Source organism: Anopheles merus, chromosome 2L, assembly GCF_017562075.2.
Source record: "Anopheles merus strain MAF chromosome 2L, AmerM5.1, whole genome shotgun sequence".
Taxonomy (NCBI): Eukaryota; Metazoa; Arthropoda; class Insecta; order Diptera; family Culicidae; genus Anopheles; species Anopheles merus.
In genome coordinates, this window is record NC_054083.1 from 32,443,780 (window position 1) to 32,462,786 (window position 19,007).

Below are 19,007 nucleotides of genomic sequence, written 5' to 3' on the forward strand. Positions count from 1 at the left end.
GATTAAGCAATTTGTCGGTACCCGATGCCGGTATATGTGTGTGTGTGTGTGTGTGTGTGTGTGTGTGTGTGCGTACATGTGTGCGCACATTTCCGAACGCTTTTCGATTTTCAAGCGTACTTGTGGCGTGGCGATAGCTTTCCTTTCCGTTTGATAAGAAATAAGGAAGCAGAAAATGGAACAAACGGCGACGGCGATGGGCACGATGCGGATGGGTTTTACGATATGTTTATCGTGCTGGTGCCGAACTGCTGCCCCGTAGTCCTTGCTCTTCCTTCTCTCTTTTCCCGCCCCGAAGCCTGCCACGTGGTCGTGCACCTGTGCCTTCAACGACTTCATTTGTAGCGGTAGCGGCACAGACACAACCACTCGGATCGGGATGTTTAAGAAGATGTTTAAGAATATATTTATTTGATTAATAATACCTTTTAACTCTTTCCCTACCCCCAGCTCCCCAGCCACTTAGGCTCCCGGCTTTGGGGGTTGGGATTGCGAAAGGCTCGGTCCTCCTTCTCGAAACGGCTCTAAGCACGTGCACACGACACACAGAGTGCGCACTCACTGCCAATGGATCTATAGCGGCAGCCTACCGAAAGCGGTTGATTTAGAGACACAGCGTGGAGGCAGTGGAAAGGCAGTGAGACAGTCAGGGCGGGCCGTCTCGAGCCCACGGACAGCCGAGATGAGTTAATGTCGACGACGAAGACGTTCCAGAGCAATCCGAGGTTCTTGAACGAGGTTCTCAAATCCTTTCGACGAGCGTCTCTACACGCTCGGACTTGGGCGCTCGCTTTTGGCTATGCTGGCAGTGGTGGTTCTGGGTGCTGGCTCCTCTCACTTACACCCTCGCAACCCGTGGCTCTAATTTTGTGTGAACTATTTGAAGAGGGAGATTTAATCAGCTGGAAGAAGGTGGAGTGGGCTAGCTGGCTGACTGGGCGAGGCTTTCAGAGCGTGAGTGAGTGTGCCCGAGCGAGCGTTCTCGGGGAAATAGGGATTAGAGACTTCAGGAGCGATTTATGGAAAATTATAAGGAGCAGGAGGATAATAATGGCGGGCTCGCGCCACTGTCTCGAACGGACCTGCTTTTGGGAGGTTTTCGGAGATGGAATTATGCCTTGAGTAAAGCCAGAAGCCAGAGCAGCAGTAATGGCAGCAGCAGTACACGCACTGCTTACCGTTCCGGTGAATCAATCGGAGACGGTAACAGGCCGAAGTACGGTTGATAGCAGGTATTGGTTGAGATTACAGTTCATGCCTCCGGTTCCCAGCCAAGCCACGGCTAACGAAACTTCTGACGTTTTCGTGGAAGTGAGGCAAGCTTGGGCAACTATAAAATGAATGATTCATTATAATTGCTCTCAAATCTTAGCAAAAAATAAACGAGAGCAGCATCTTATCGAGAAAAGCCATCTACTCATCTCTATGGACTTGTGATTAGCCGCCCATTGCGCACTGCTCTTGTCTCGTTTTGGGGTGGGAGGAAAAAAAGGACATCAAATCTTATCCCACCGTCACCGCTGTCCCTCAATAGCCGGTATTAAGTGTATATCTTCGCTTTATCATGCTTCCTCAGGAATCGTTAATAAGCCTGTGCGCCCGCTCGTTCATCGCCGTTTCCCCCTTCACTGCAGTGGAACTTTAAGTGGAACAAAACATAATCCGACTCGATTGATTTCGTCTCAGCTAATTCTGCGTTCCGCCATTACCACATAATTCCTCGTCCTAAAACTGCCCAGATCCAACGAGTCAATGTATTCGGGCGGTGAATGGCCGAACGGTTTTAGCCAGGAAGTCTGAAGACTTCATCATTTTGGGGGTGTTTTTTTGTTGCTACTGTTACGGACTATCATCTTATTGAAAGACTGTGCCTGAGTGTCACCGGGGACGGCCTTTTCCCGTGGCCTGGGCTGGGATAAGGATTAAATCCTTCATTAAAATTAATTCAAGATAAGAGTTAAGAAAAACAAAACCGCGCCCGCATTTTCAGATGCTGCCTCAAACCGTGGCAAGGTCTGCTGATGTATAGTCTGATGGGTAAGGATTTTGTGTGGCCCAGTTTTTTTTCCTCTCTTGTGGGAAGTTCGAGCAGACTTTTGCAAAGTGTTTTGACAAAGACATTCTTTATCTGCTGATTATAATTTTGGGGGATAAAAATGTTTACAAAAGCAAAAAGAAAGAGCAAAAACATCGATCATGGGGTTAAAATTAGATTTGTTGAACATAGAAGGTCCCTTCCTCAATAATGATGGGAGCGATTTAAGCAAATGAAGTTTAAATTTTGTGCTTAATTTGAGCTTGACTTGGCTTGAAGCTTGAAAATTAAAATAATTCAGATTTTTATATTTGCGGATGATTTTTCAGAAGAAATCAAGTGTGTTTAATTAAAAAATTAAAATGACACATTTTAGCAATTTTTGTTTATAACTGTGCAATTTTGCTGTAAACAAGTGGCAGCTTCTTTAATGAGTGTCATAATATCATTTAGATGCAACAGATTAAATTATTTCGAAAAATATTTGAAATTAGTCGCACGCTGGCTTTTTAAACAATTTTTTAAAATAAATATTACATCATGCACCATATTTCGCTTAATATATTTGAATTTTCAAAAGAAATAAAACAAAAACGGATAGAAAAATCTATGTGTAACTGCTGTGTTGGAAAGCCCGGAAAAAACTAAGTCGAAACGACCGGAGCCGAAAAATGTCACCAAGCGCAAACAAATCCTCAAATCTGTTGTGGATTTTTCCAGTCAATTGATTTTTTCTTCTGTCTTCTTTTTCTGCTAGTAGCAACAAGCGAGTGAACGCTGCTTTCGCCAATACCGTGCCACAGCGCAGGGAAAAGTCATCACGGTAGTCTGTGCGGTGGTTGATATCTTCAACCATCAAGGGTGACGACGAATCAAGCAACATCCCGAACGAGAGCGTCCGTGGGGATAAATCGTGGGAAAAGGAGCAGTATAATTCGCCGACGAGCGATGAACGATCGTCGCAAAATCTTCTCCCACGCTCACGCGCACCCCTCTCCCTTCGCTAATAATGCCAATCGTGCGGATTATTGACAATATCGTTCATTTTATCATAATGATTATTGTTTCCTATTACTGTAAAAAGGGAGGAACCATTGGAAGGAAAGAGCACAAAACAGAAAGGTCTGGTCTGGTCGGTTGGGCCAACATTTTGTATGCGCGCAAAACAGTAAGCGTTTGCTTTGGATTTACTTAAAAAAATAACACCCTCACTGTCCCCACTCTCTTCCCGTTTCCGGTAAAAAAAACGGCAACGATCGATCGATGCTGCTGCAGTGGAAAGCTCGCTTCCTGCCGTCTCTCCAATGCGCTTTTGCGCTTAATGCGATGGAAAGATGGCCCGGAAAACCCCGAGCTCGAGGGCGAGCGAGTTCATCATCGGCTCAGTCGCGTAATGCGTTCGCAACCCTGGGACACGCTAGCTCGGTCATACCCGCGTAAGTGGGTGGTGATTATGTTGGGTTTTCTTTCACTCTGATCTCCTCCCGCGGTTCGTCTCTCCCCCGCCACCGCCGCTGGTACGATACGATGCGATTTTATAATCGAAACAGTCAATCAAGGCACAGTTGGCAAGGGTGCGGAGGAGTTTGAGCGCGACCGATCATAAGCAACATTTCTCCCCCCCCCCTTTCCCTCCTTAGCTTCGGGATCTCTTCTGCACCACCATTGCTCTCATTTCACCTGCTCAGGCTGGGCTGCAACCATGCATATTAGTGGCATTACCATTTGCAGCTTATTGCCGCGTTCAATAATATAAATTTAATTCCATAATAAGCGGATAACTTGCTGCGTAACCGTGGCGTTCGTTGGCGTTTGCGTCATTTTGGGATTCATTTGACTGGGGTTGTGGTGGTGGCGTTTGGTGGCACTTTTTTATCCGGCTCTCGTTTTCCGCCCTGGGTCTGTACCGCCAACACAAGCTTTTAATTTTTGCGTTCTCTGCGTTCTCCGTGCTGACAATTGATCAAATGCATCGTTTTGATGTAAGGTAAGGTGTGGTAAGGCTTGTCGGATAAACTGGCGGAGGCAGTCAGAGATTACTTGGGTTGCGCATTGATTGAATCGTGTCGTAAATGGCAAATGAATCAAAACATAAATATTCTGATGTATCAAATACTGATTAAATAAACATTGAGCTAGCTTCACACCGAAATTAAGTATCATTTTTAACTTCAGTCTCGAATGTTTTTTTATTCATCAATTGACAAAAACACAACAAATTTAAAACTATTGTTTTGAACTCCATTCAACAGAAAAAAGGACACACACACAACAGTTGTGTTGTGTAAAACAGGACACCTTGCATACGCTATAAATCCTTTCCATAATCCTTCGTGCGCTCGGTGCACGCGGAAACCTCTCCTCGCCTTATCGCTTCACGCGAGTGGGTGAGGTATAATTACCATAACCCGATCAATTAGTTGCCATCGATGAATCAAACCATGAGCAAGCGGATGAGTGAAAAAGCGACTGAAAAGCAGACAGACTGCATCGCTCTGAGCTGAGCCCGTGCTGCAGTGCCCCCCCCCCCGTTTGCTGGCAGGTAGTAGGAACTAATGAGTTGCAGGGTGTCAATAATTGAATTGAAACGGAATGGGGTAACACTGGCAAAAATATTCACCCACAATCGGTCACACAAAATAGAGCAAAAAAAATAAATGAAAGAATAAAAAACCAAAAAATCCCCACCATAATTCGCGAAACCAATCATCATCCGCCCATCGGTTCGTGCGGGGAGATTAATCTTATAAGCTTTTTCACTCGATACTTCCCTCCGATTACGCAAGGGATTTGTGGCCAATTGATGAGCCAGAGTGGAATGAATGAATGATGATGATGATGATGATGACGATTCGATTCTATAATTACGCAGATGGCCGTTTGATGGGGATGAATGAGGATTAAAAAAAAAAACAACAAATCCATGAACACCGCCACTGTGTAAGAGAGGGTGCAGTTTAAAAAAAATAAATATTTAGTTCTGCACAATGTGTGGTAGGTGCAGTTGAATTGGAATGTGTTTTAAAAATAAAAAAGTGTGGTGTTTGCATTTTTGCACAATGGTGGAGACGCCTAGCCTCTTACAACTTTTAAGTAAAAATGGGGTTTAAGTCAATTTTAGATACTTTTTCAATTCAAAATCAAATTGAACCTTCAAGTTTAACTAAAAAAAAGGCATATTTTCAAAAAATTTCTTGCAGTTTGAATGTTTATTTTCTGCAATTAAAACTGCATTTAAATCTCACGTAACGTTCTTCGTGAATAGGTATTTCAATAACATATGGTAATGTCCAACCGATTTTATGTCCACCTGGACTTACTATGTTGCAGTTGACATCAACCATTTCCTTCCCCCACCCGCTTTACCAGTTAGCTAAAAGCGCCCGCCAGTATCCATACACACCGGGCTTGCACCCAAAGCAATGCTGCCTTACGGGGTTGTGTCTGCTTAAAAAATCAATAGCGTTAAGAGAACCTGACACGAAACAGAGAGGGAAGGAAAGAAAGAACGAATGGCCACGCGAAGAAGGAGATTATAAATTTTAATACCCACTGACCGGGAGGTTTGCCTACCAGCACTCCTCCATTCGCACACCTTCTGCTTTACAGGTCAAGATTTGAGCAGGAGACTAGCATTGTATTCAAGGTTTTTTGTTTTTGCTGCTGCCGCTCCTTGTAGTCCAACAATTGACCACCGAGGCCTCTTATTATCGATCCCAAAAACCGAAGAGCTCCTTAGCCCAAGCAGGAAAAGGGTTTTTTTTGTTGCTGTGTTGCCAACCGTCACACAGCCCCCGTTTCACGTTGAGCTGCCGTTAGGCAAATGGCTTAAGTTATGTTAGCTGCAGGTCGCGGTGCGTTGTAAATCAGATTCCCTTGCATGCATTTGCTCCAGGGTTTTAGGGCGGAGGTGGTTTTTTCTCTTCTTCTCACAAGTAAAGTAAACGGCAAGGTGTCGAACGGGTGGAATGATCCGCCGTACCGCCGTCTTCAGGATAAGGTGGAAGCAAGGGAGGGGGGAAGCATGGACCAGCTGTGTGTAATGTGATTAGGTGAAGTTTTGCAACTGAGCCTAAGACATCACCCTCCGCCTGTTCTGCTGTGGTTGGGTTCTGCTGTAAATCTGTTTAAACAAATAAGATTGCCAGCGCTTGGAATGGGTTGAGCCTGTTATCATGGCGGAGTGGGGCGTGCATAACAAAAATATAACCCAAAAACACCGATGAGCAACATGTAGCGAAAAACTTATGAAGAGTACAAAGATACACATCTTTTTCTTGGTTTATTAATTTTTAATAGAACCTCACAAAGAGACACTTTCTAAATGATTCAATAAAGAAGGGGAGATTCTGATAAGAATATCCGGATGCCGGAAGGAGTGCATCAATTTGAGCATTGGGAGTCGGTTCGAACGCTCATCGAATGGTCTATGAGCTGCACTCAGCAATTCAATGCAAAAGCATGACAATTGCATCAAAGAAGTACATGCTCACCCACTCCGATCTGTTTCTCGATAGAGAGTGAGATGCCTTAAGTCTTACCGGTTGTCTCTGGGAAACTGGGCACAGAAGCACTAAGCACCGAGTGTCCGAGCCGATGATTGGATGATGGTTCCATGCATCGAATCGCCGCTGCTCCAAACACAGGGCAAGGAATAAAAATGATCTTCTTATTGTCCGTATCGCCGAGACGTTCGATACTACTGGCCGATAGCATAAGTCGCCCTGCGGGACACCGCTCTCCAGTCATTCGACGATGGCGCCCAAGACGGTGGAACCCGAGATAAGATTTATTCAAGATTCAATCAAGAGCGGCGATCCACCCTAGCGAAAACGTAAGGAAATTATCTGTCAGAGGTTTTGTGTCACCGCCATCGGTGGACTATTCCCGGTCCCGGTCAACTTCTTGCTGGGTTTTGTGGTCGCACGGGCAGGCAACGTTGCTGAGCGCTCGAGAAGTTTGTTGGAGGAGGGAAAGGAACCACATCGGGCAGAATCACGGTGGCTTTCGATTTGACAGGTGCGCCACATTTGCAAATACCACTTCGAGAGAAGGCGCGGAGAATTGCCCCGGAGAGGACGCTGCAGGAAAGTTCCAGCAACAGCCACAGTAGATGCTAAGTATGATATATATTCGTTTAATACTTTATAGGAAGGAAAAGATCTTTATAATTTCCTCTGCCAGCCGTTCCATTTGCCTCCCGGTGTGTGCTTTCTCCGCCCCAGGCGCTTCTTTCCGATGCAAGCTTAAGCCTTCGAGCGGGAGGAACCTTGGGAAGGAGATTCTTGCGTTTGCGAAGACTCATCATACGAGCCCCACAGCGTGTTCCGTTCATCGACGCTCAGATCTTAAGACAGCAGCAGCGGCAATGCAGTCGTCTTCACCATCATCGTCGTACGTATAAACACGTCCGTCTGCGAAATAAAGCGAACCCAAATGAAGCAGAACCGGGGTCTACCGCCCTAAGCAGGTGATACGCTAGTCACAAGACACATAGCCGCAGACGAGCTGCCCTAGCCCTCCAGTGCAAGGTTTTGTCCTTACCGGCACAGTACATAGAGACGCACCGAATCGGGAACGTGTATCGAAGGATTTTCCGACAAATCCGTCCTCGATGCCTTAATCCTTTTAGGCGTACAGGGCAGACGACAACATCACTCCGTGTGCAGGTTTTGTCCGGATCCGATCGTCTCTGGACCCGGGCTGCGTAAACCGACAACGGTTCTGTGCTGTGGCTTTTCAAAGACTGTCGAAGACCTGGTCGGTGTCAGGTCGATGCATCATAGTGGAAGGATGTGTGTATGTGTGTGTGTGTGTGTATGCCAATCCGTTTCAAGCTTCTACTGTTCGAGTCTTCAGCTTCCAATGCCTTAAGACAGCCCGGACGGTGGACGATTTCTTTCCCGGCACAGTGTCTTCTTCCGTTTTCGGTTTTCTCAAAATAGCCCCCTTGGCCCCGCTCACCAAACTTGATAGTCGAAACTTGAGCACAAAACTGTTTACGGTATTGTTTGCGAAAGTTTGTGAAATTAATTAACTCAACCCCGGGATCGGACGTTCTGGCCGTTTCAGTGAACGGCCGGCGGCAGTATTAGCATTGCTTCGAAGCTTCTGCACGATTAGCTTCCAAGTGTGTGCGTGTGTGTGTGTGTGTTGGTGTGCTGGTGTGACTGATCAGCTGTACACACGGTCAGCAGCGTGGTTTTTATTTCACTACAAAATGCCACTTGTTTGCCAAGAGCGGGCGGAATGTTGGAAGAAGTTTTTGGAGAGTAAATATTTATTAGCTATTATTATGCTGTACTCAGTATCGGCCCATAATGTCCGGAAAGGGAAGGAGCACGCTGAAATCAGGCTGGAATTGGATTTGTGTTGAGTTTGGTTGTTTGTTTGTGAGCAAAAGTTTTCATTTTTACCGCCGGGTTATGCTATAAGGCAGTTTATTTAAACGAAAAACAATTTTTTGAGCGATTTGTTTGTATTTCGATTGATTAGTTCGATGACAGTGAGAAATCATCAATATTAACTTACTGTGTAGTAATATAAGTTGAAGAATGCACAGGACATTATTATTAAAAGATGGATTGATGGAACTATCTATTGTATTACTTGTTCATCCATTTACATCCATTATTAAAAGGATGTTAAATTATTGATGAATAATTACATTCATATTTTTGTGTCAACCGTTGTAGACAAGTTATTTGATAGTTAGTTTCAACTTTTCCTTTGAAAGTATATGGATAAAAAACTAAAGGCATTACGTTTAGATCCGATGATCTTATTTAACTATCTAAGAATATTTTATAAGATCAATTTCAGTATTATGATTGAGCTAGGTAATGTTTAGGTTTAACTCCATGTTGTATGGTCCTCGAAGCAAACAACTGAAATATAGAAGATCAATATCAATATCATTTTTAAAAAAGGTATGAATGATTTTTAACTTTTATAGAGCATCTACATTAACATTAAAGTCATATAAAGATTTGTCTTAAATAAATCCCAACAAAACCTATATAACTGACAAACACACTAATTCACAAACCACTTCAAAAGCAGTAATAAAACTGCAATTTACACCTTGTTACAGCCATCACTGACCAGTAAGCTCGAGCGTGATGCTATCATGCTTAGTATTACAACCACGTTCGGCTAAAGACAACGTGAACAATTATCATCGTGCAAAATTGCGCACCATCTTCTTCGCACGGACAGAAACCGGCTGGCACTAGCAACTGGTTGGATTAGCTCCAGCAAAACTCTCCTCGTCTGCAGCTTTACAGGTGGGCAGCCGATGCCAGTGGCAGTGATAGCATCGATATCCTCACACTTACGCATCGATACCCGCCATGAAGAAGACCGACGAAGTCAAGCGTACGGAATCCGTACCTTCACGCCAACTACTGGAAGTCTAAACTCCATCCGGTCCGGTCGAAAGTCTTGCGCCGCCGCGGCCGTCTGCTTTGCGGATATAGGGCCAGAACAATCAAGGGCACATCACAGACACTGGTTAGGTTTACTAGGTACAACCCCCCCCCCCCCCCCCTCTCTCCACTCCCACAACACGGCGTGGAGTGGAAGAGTGATAGAGTAAAAGAGAGAGAGAGAGAGAGCACAAATATCATATTTTCCTTAATCTCTAATCCTACTTTATCTTGTTATGGCAGAAACGTATTCCCTTTTTCGGTCCCGGGTGTTTCGTGCTCGGGCTCCAGGTTTACACGCCCGGTACCGTCGACGTCGGCGTTGCCGACGGCGCAAAAGCCATATTCATATTTACCCCCCCCCCCTCCCGTTGCCTCTTGGTTGCCACGCTGCCAACACCCGTCCACTTAAGGGGTGAGGTGAGCGCGGTGAGTGCAATTTGCAGTGGTCGAGCGGTGCGACTCAACTTTGTCACGTCCCGCGTCTTTTGCGAGGGCATGTGAGTGGGATGAGGGGTGAAGAAGGAAGCGCGGAGACACGTGAGGTGGCATTCCGCTGCAGCAAAGAGCACTCGAGCGTTGGCGACGCAGAAATGATCGGTCAATGACGGCGCCTTGGGTGAGTTGGTGGATTTATACGAGTTTCGAACCGGGCCGGTACATCGGTGAAAACGGGACGTAAAGTCACCTCTAATCCTGCCCGTACTGTTTCGTTCGTACACTCACTCTCGCTCTCGCTTACCACCTCCAAACACTGGTGGCCTTTCCGGTGGGGTCTGGGATGTGGGTTTGGAGCGTGATTGTTGGATTTGCAGCTGCAGCAACGGCCGACAGCTCGGCGCTGCTCAAGATTGCATCGCGGGATGCTAATCCCTCACTGTGACGTTTGTTTATGGACCGGCCGGATTAATGCGCAACAACCTCCTCCAACCTCGGTATGGTGAGGCTACTGGAGACCGGATTGGATTCGCGGCCGTGTGTGTAATTAGCATTACCGAGTGTACCCGAGAGCACAAAACGTCTTTATTGTGCGCTCAACACACACACACACGGCAACCGATTAACCCTCAGCATCGCATCCCAGACAGACGTAGAGGTTGAAGGTTCGCAGACGTACGGCACTCACTTGATTAATCTCAGCCCACCGGAGAGCTACAGCGAGATCTCATCTCTCGCAGCGGGAGTGGCAGAGAGAGAGAAAGAGAGAGAGAGAGCGAGAGAGAAAGAGAGAGAGAGAGAGAGCGAGAAAGAGAGTGAGAGTGCCGGTGCTGCGCGGAAAAGAGTTAGAACTTTCGCGCGTTATGTACAACGGGTCCGCTCGGTGTACCACGCGCTCGTTCGCGAGTATACAAAACAAATCGGCAAAGGGCCGGCAATGTACACGTGCAGCACGCAGTACGGTTTGTTTGAATGTATGCTTGCTATACTCACTCGATAAAGCTCACATACACAACGACACACTATTAGGCGGTATTTCGCTTCGACAATAAAAAAAACCTCTCGGTGGCGGACAAAAAAGCGCAACATCCGGCTCACATCCGCCACAGAAGAGCGAGAAGTGGTGTGGTTCTTGCCGCCCAGGCCTTCTACTATAAAGGTTGGGCGGGCGACCGTAGGCACGCTCCGTTCGTCGGTGCGCCCAATCTCACTTTCGTTCGGTTGGCGCGCAAACTGGGCTAGGCGAAAGGGATTAACACATACTAAGAATTAGAGCATTAGCTGGTGAGTTTGCCGGGATTACGTTCGGCTCGGATTGTACTAGTGAACGTACGGGTGCACCGGAAATGCGGAAGGTTTACGAAAGACACACACACTTGCTTCCTTTCGCAAAACAGGAAGTTGTTACGCGGATGTGAGTGACGTGAGTGTCGAAAAGTGATTAGGGTATTTGATTTTTCGAGGAAGCGGAATAGGAACAGTTCGATGACATCGAACTGTTGCAATTTGGAAGTGATTTCCTTCTTTTTTTCTGCAAATTTACTGGAAATACTCAAGAAGATCATTTATCCCCTCCAACAAGTATTTTGAAAGATTAATATGTATACCGTTAAAAGCATGCGATAATTAAAAGAGTTCTAATGTTCTAATCGTTGTTAAGAGCACAAATTAAGATAGAACATTTCACAGACAGGATGATTTGAAATCCTACCATTTAGAGTTCTCGGAGCTGATCAGAGGCAAATGGCAATAACTTGGTTCCATAATCCTGATATTCTAATCGATGTGTCAAAGACAAAGTGAACCTACTTATTCATGATCCCTTTTCACATTCCCAGGCAAAGAAGTAAAAGGGAGAAGCTTTAATCCTTCTTTATAAACCTCGGCCTGCCTCAGTAGCACAAGAATAGTCTTAAGACTCTCCCCTGTGCCATTTTTGATAACAAAAATATCTTCACACATACCCACACACCCACATGCACAAACACATATATAAAGGCGGATCCGGGTTTTCCATTCGGATCAGTTTCCTTGCATAATCCTTTTGCAACCGAGAGCGCTCTCAGAAGGGGGGACGCCTCGTCTCAGGATCTGGGTGACGTTTTATAGTTTTCTCAAGCATCAGCTCCTTCCGGTAGCTTTATCGTCTGTCTGCTGTGTTGGCCTTGGCCAGACCAAAGAAGATGGTGGTGGAGCATATAAAAAAAACAAACGCTCTCTCGTTCTCTCTTTCTCTCAAGTCGCTGAGCAAGCTCCTTGCTTACTTCCTCGCTGCGCTTTGGTTTTAAAGTCCAGCATTGGGAGAAGGAAGGTATTACTGGGAGGTTGGAAATCCATTTCTTCGACTTTTCTTAAATCCAAAATCTATAAATTCTATAGAATTTTCGACTTAATCCTATCTTACCCTTGCCTGCCATTCCCGCACCGTTTGGAAACCACTTCTGGAGCTCCGGGGCGAAGGCTCCGTCTTCAAGATCGTTTTAAAAAAAATTCCCCCCCCCCCACACACACACACATACACACAAACATACACTCCGTTGACGACCGCAAATGGTCCGCTTCTTGTCCTCGACTTCCGGCCGTCCCGGAAGCGTCAGCTTCCCGTGCAACAATCGCTACCTGCTGGAGGATAGTCTTGTGCCGACCCACGGAAACCATGTTCACAGCTTCTTCAAGAGCTGCTGGTGTACTACCCATTCATTGGAGGCGAAAGCTTGCTACATAAGAAGAGCGTGCTATCACGTGGGGAGCTGCCGGTGATGGAGGTAGTGTTGAAAAATCTTTACCCTCTACTTATTCACCGTCGTATGAATGGCAAAAGGATAAGGATTACCCTGCCTGCTCGGGTCGTCCTGTCTACACCGGCGGCGTGTGAGTATGTCTGCCGGGGCATGTGTACGAGAATCTATCCGTCCCACCACAAGCGCTTGGATGTATTTGTGTGTGTAGCCTTGTGTACGATATATGGAAGAGATTTGTGAACGAGAGTTTGTCTGTGCATGGGTGTGTGTGTGTGTGTGTGCGCGTTAGTAGACACCCAACGTCGGATGGGTCGGATAAAGCGAAAGCAGAGGAAGACGAGCGAGCGTATTCCGAAATCTTCCCCAACAGCTGTGAGCGCGCGCATGTGAGCGGGATTTGCAGGGAGACGACATGGAGCGTCGGTACAGTATCAGTGTTAGGATAGAGATAAAGCTTCTTGAGGATTCTTGCTTCTTTTTTTGCTTCCGTACCCGTCCACCGGTGGATGGATCACGTTGGCCGGATGTCTTAAGACGGGTGGGTAGCTCTTCTTTTATTTTTTGCTAAAAAAGGGATAAAAAGAAAGCAAGTGAGTGGGAGAGAAGCACCGAAAAAAGGGATTTAACTTCCCACCTCTCCAGGGCTCCCCTTGGTTTGGATTTCGGTGTTTGATATCTCGCTTCTCCGAGGAAGAGGATTTCGACCACATTTCTCCGACCTTGGGCAACTCGGGAAATCCAAACGAAGGTGGAGGATTTTCGAGAGGGCGTTTGTACGATTGCTTTACTGTGCTCGTTTCTTTATTTAGCTGGAGAAACAAAAAGAAACAAAACCACATCTCCAAGCGGCCTGGAGGCCTGGGTAGAGGAATGACAGTTTAAAGCAAAGCACATTCCAAGATGGGGTGTTACGCTGGTGTCGGGTCGGGTGTGTCGTAGGAGATAAACATAAACCGGAATAAATCACGTCTCGCAATCCATTCGCACTTCGTCTACGTGCGAAATGGATCGCTCCACTTGGCTCGTAGTTTTCGTTGCGGAATGGAACAGGGTTACAATGGGGACCGATTTTTCTTTACCACCGTTAGCAACCATCTTACATAGGCGGAGCATTGCCTCTGCCAAACGAACGGTAGCATTCCTTCCTAATTGGGTGACGATAAATCATAAATTTTAAGTACACTACTCTATTACCGCTCGGTATCTCGGTACCCTTTTCTTTGCCCTGCAGCCTAAATGGAACTTCTTGACAAGAAGTAAAGTACCGGAAGAAATCGTTTTCGTTTCCCCCGCAGTGAATTTTTCCTGCTCCTGCATCTCTACAGCGCACCGATTGGGACGGTTGGCTGGAAAGCAAACCTTGAATCAAAACTTTACTACCGCGCAGATTAGTGGCGTATTTCTCGATTCGGGAACGGAATGATAATAATAATAATCCCTCGCACCCACGCGTGGTGGGTGAGGCAAACGGCAAACAACCCCCCACCCCGGCACGAGCCACGAACAGACGAGCAGTACGCACAACTTAATTTGTTTGTAATGGAAAGCCTCCCGCCCCCTGCACGGTGCGAAGGGCGAAGGAAAAACGAAGAAAGAGCGCAAAACCTTCCCATTTCGCATTCTCTCTGTCGCACTCTTTCTCTCTGCTTGCTTCCGTCACTCATTTGAGCACGCTTATCCATGGCTCAAGGAGCGGGTTTTACCTCCCTCCCTCCCTCCGCGGGGTCGGGATGATCGAGGGCTGGAAAAATAAATTGTTATCGTTTACTATTAATTAAGTGGTACGGCTCAAACTGGAGGGGAGAGACAAGAACCCTTGTTAGAAACACACCATTCAACCGATTTGGGATAAAGAAGCAGCAGCAGTAGCAGCAGTGTTAGTGTTCATCTCCCCCTGTTCATCCTATCGGGGCGAGCACTCGATCCGTGTGGAATCGCGTGCAGCAGCGGGAACCGGCCCGGACGGGAACCGTGTGCCGTATCGGATGATCCCTTTTTCTGCTTGCTGTCGCTTGCCGACTGCCGTTTTCCTTCATTTCCTCAGCGCGACCGCTCTGTAATCCTTCGCCCGGCTTAGAGCGGGATTCGCCGGGTTTGGGTTTCGGCTCGTGATATTCAGCAGGGGCACTGCATGAGGCGGAAAGGTGACGTCGGCCTCTGTTTATCTATCACTTCGTTCAACGTCAACCATCCGTCAGAAACGCACACCCCATAAATCTCGCAACAGAATCGGAAATTCAGCGTTTTCGAGCGTCCACACATACACACACACACACCACCATCGTTTGCATCTACACACATACACGTGAAAGCGAGGCGCGAGTTTATCCTGTCGTGATGTGTAGGGGGGGCACGCTCACCGACTATCAGTGGACGGGATAAATGGGTAGCCATGGCCGTGCTCCGTGGATCACCGCGATTACAGTGCTGGGCGTATAAAGAGCTGCACTCAATATTCGACCTTTTGAAGTGGTGAAATTTTGTAAGTCATGAAATACATTTCTTTTTCAAACAAACATAATATGCTCATATGTGATAGATTTCTTAAAACATGTATGTAAATTAAAATAAACAATTATTCATCACTGTAAAAAACCATTGTTTACCGCATCCCCATGAGCCAAGAATCACGCAAGCCCATTCTGTGGCAGGGGCGCTAAAATCACGCATCAACAGTTCAGATTTCGATTCCGTCCTTGGTGTGGGATATTATTCTGTTTCTCCCAGCACGTTCTTTACGCTCACATTCGCCTATGTGTTTGTGTGTGGATTTTTCGGCACTTTTGTTTTTGCCAGCGTTGGTACAATCTGAACCGGTGATTGTTTGCGTGACTCACATTAGCCTGGGAAGGATACGGCAAGGGAAGGAGCCGGGGCACTGCACGGCTTTTGCGTCAAGATGCGTTCGAGTAGCGGTGGGAGAAAAGGGATGTGATACCGCGCGCCCGAAGTTTTCCTTTCGCTTGCGCGAGGGATATATGGATTAGGGATTAAATGTGACCCGAACGATGCGATGTACCGAGAAGGTTTTGGTTTTCGGGTAGATAAAAATAGGTTTTCGATCGTTTGTGGGATATTGAAGGACTTTTGCTTACGGTTTGTGGGATACAGAAGAATCGTTTATGAGAGTATAGGAAAATTTTAACAGGTGTCGAAAAACGAATGATGAACAATGCCATGATGTGTCATTTTTAACAGTTTGTTCAGGGACAATCTGATCAATTTGTCATACCAAAACATCAACCAACAATTTGTTTTGATAATTTTCACAAATTAGGGGAAATTTCAAATGAAAAAATGACATTTAACATTTCTTGAATGAATAATATTTTTAATTGTTAAATAGAAATGCGTTTGAACTCATACCTTTTTATAGGTAGAGAAATATATCATATAATGATGTAAATATGAAGTAAATGTATAAGTTGACTTACAAACTGCAAACACGCGTTTTGGTGACATCAAATAGCAAAAAGGTTTGATAATTACCTGCAAATAGAGAAACATTTAAAAATTAGGTTATTTTCATGTTCATTCAAAAAACTAATCAAACCATTGTTTAAAAAATATGTTTTTTTTCTTTGCATAAAACCATTAATCTACCATTGGTTGGGCCTTAATTAATCAATCTCGCACACACACGCACGCAGTACCGTATTCTGATCGGGCTCGGTCCGCACTAAGGAGCCTGGTGCAGGCACCGTTTCCGATACCGATTCCCATTATTGTTAAGCTGAGGCGAGCGTACATGCGATGCCTGCCGCTCTAATCCCCTGAAGAAGGTAGCACAAGGAAGAAACACAGAAGCCTGGGCACAAAAGACCGCAAGCACCACCACTATCACCACCGCGCTGCTGAGACTTGCCGGGGCCCTTACTGTTTGCTATCGGCTTAAGACGCAACTCCTTGCACAAACTCTGCTCGAGATGCTCGTGATTCCCGGGGCCAGCGAGGATAAAAAGGATTGGTCGTGGGGGAATGAGGGAGCTGAAGGGTAGAAATTGAGGAGTGCTGCGCATGTATGTGTGTGTGTGTTTGAGACCAAATCCTTAAGCATGAATGTCGAGACGAACCGATTTTGGGCCGGGAAAGGATGATAAACAGGGGGAAACTTGTCGGGCGAGGGTCGCCGAACGGGGCCGGTTTGGTTGGCCGAATATCCGGCCCTATCATTATCTCTATCCGGACGCGCGCGCGAACCCACTGCATATCCCGCGCTATAGACTATGTGAATGGGCACACTCACACAGGCAAGCACGCGCACATACACATTGTGGAAAAGGATAATAAAGCCGCGGATCAGGCGCTCCTGCAGGAGCCGGGGAGATGGCGTGGACGCCTTTCGATCCGCTTTCCAAATCCGGCAAACACACACACACATTCTCTCTCTCTCTCTCTCTCTCTCTCTCTCTCTCTCTCTCTCTCTCTCTCGCTCTCGCCCAAAAATACATACAGACACGCGCACACACACTCACAAAAGGCTAGGGGTATGGGAGAAGATGGAAATAATATAAATCCTTTATCCCTAATTCTTTATCCCTTTCAGTGTTGTAGGGGCCCGTGTTATATATGTACGTGTGTGAGTGTGGTTTTTTTGCTGCCTTCCTTTTACGTCGCTCGTCGATTCGCTATAACGCGCGGATTTGGTAATGGAGGGCGAACCTCGGCGGACGGCGGTGGGTAAGTGTAGGAGAGCAGTGTGCATTGGAAGCCGCACGCACGCACACACAGACGTGCAGGAGCAAAAGGGAGAGAATTCCATCCCTGCCACGGTTCGGTATGCTTCCATTCCGACTTGATGGGATTAGGAGTAAATCCAGATAAAAGGATAAAGCATTATTCTTTGCTCGCAAGAGGGAATGTGTCCTCGTTTCCTGTAACACTCGATCCCTTTCCGCTCCCAGTCCTGCCTAGTCCCATGCACGCTCACACACTCATACACACACATGTGCAGGGATATATTTGCAGGTTCTATCCCAGGACCAACTCCTAAAACCGTCTTCTCCTTCCGGTATGATGATGTGTGAGATCTTTGTTGGAGCTCGTAGAGGTTTTTTTTTGTTCGAGCCCCATTTCCCGGTGTCGCTGGAGAAGGAAAAGTTTCACTGATCCATCGTGTCTCCACCCTGGCCTCCCCGCAGCTCGGCATGTGCACCATACAAGTTAGGGAAGAGAAAGAAGGAAAAAAAAACGGAATCCTCGGGACGAAATCCAACGCACCACCGAACCGGTTGCTTGGTGAAATGCGAAAATGCGAACGCGGTGGGATTTATTCCCTGCTCTCACGGACCCGCTAGCCGGCTAAGGATTTACTCACAATAAATCTTATCTTGCGCCCGACAGCTAGCAGCACGAAGACTAGGGCAGGCTGTGCCCCCGGGGCGGGATTTCGCTACCTCTCCGCGCCCGCTTAAAGCCCGCCTGGCTGGCAGGCGATCATCCGCTGCCAGGGAGTAATGTGTCTCGAATTTCGCCAAAAAATGCAGGCTCTGTTTCTTTTCTCGTTCGGCTGTGCTCGCTACTCCGCTGCTGGTACGGATTTAGCTGAGACGATGGAAAAGCGAATGGATTTGTGGATTTCGTCCTTCACGTTGCGCTAGTTCCTCCCTTTTTTTGCACCTGCCACCAGCAGTTTGGCGAGTTTTGGGAGGGTGAGCAAAACGAGCTTGGGTTTTATTTTTAATCGATACGACGAGCCAACGATGGGAAAGGTTGAAGCGTTGGAACGAATAATCCTTACGGTGGTGATTAACATTTAGCAAACGAAACGAAATGGCCATAGTGATGTAAAATTATTTGAAAGTGAGAAAATAAGTAGTGACTTTTCAAGAAATTGTAGAAATAAAATAATGATTCTGTGTAAAGTAGAAAAAATATCAAAGAAAAAATAAAATAAATAGATAAACAATGCAAACAGACAAATGAACTTGTGATATTCAAAAGAGTATTTTTGCTTTGCATATTGTGTAAAAAATGTGAAAATAAAAGTAAAATATAAAAATAATGAACATATAGATGACACAAGTTTGAAACAAAAACGAAAGTGTTGAAAATAAAAGCAAACAAGAATAATAAAAGATAAAAGAGAATCTTCTTATTATTTTGTTGTTTTCTCCATCATCACAACAACACATTCATATTTGTACGGAATGTCTTAATATAGGAATAGAGTGAAATTTTTTTAAATAAATATCTTACTCACATTTAACGATGTAATAAATTTTTCATTATAAAATGTTTGTACTTATATTTTTAAATGTAATCATTCCTTTGCCTATAAAGTACAAAATCTCAACACAAAGGACGCCGAAGGAGCAACAAACTCACCAACACCGCGCTACGGCTCGGATAAATCAGATAAAAAAG

General features: G+C 45.9%; 1 protein-coding gene across 2 annotated transcripts in view; it reads right to left on the minus strand.

The window, feature by feature from the left end:
- LOC121592471 (WD repeat-containing protein DDB_G0292056) overlaps positions 1–19,007 on the minus strand; it is a 102,112-nt gene that overhangs the window by 27,615 nt on the left and 55,490 nt on the right. The window contains exons 1-2 of one of the 2 annotated variants that reach the window (XM_041913942.1): positions 16,245–16,257; positions 16,076–16,130 (exon numbers count right to left, since the gene is read on the minus strand). The exons of the other annotated variant lie outside the window; for it this stretch is intronic. Coding sequence (XP_041769876.1) covers positions 16,076–16,130; positions 16,245–16,247 — 58 coding nt within the window. The 5' untranslated portion in view covers positions 16,248–16,257. Of the gene's footprint in view, positions 1–16,075; positions 16,131–16,244; positions 16,258–19,007 lie in introns of those variants that run through there. 2 annotated transcript variants of the gene reach the window in all.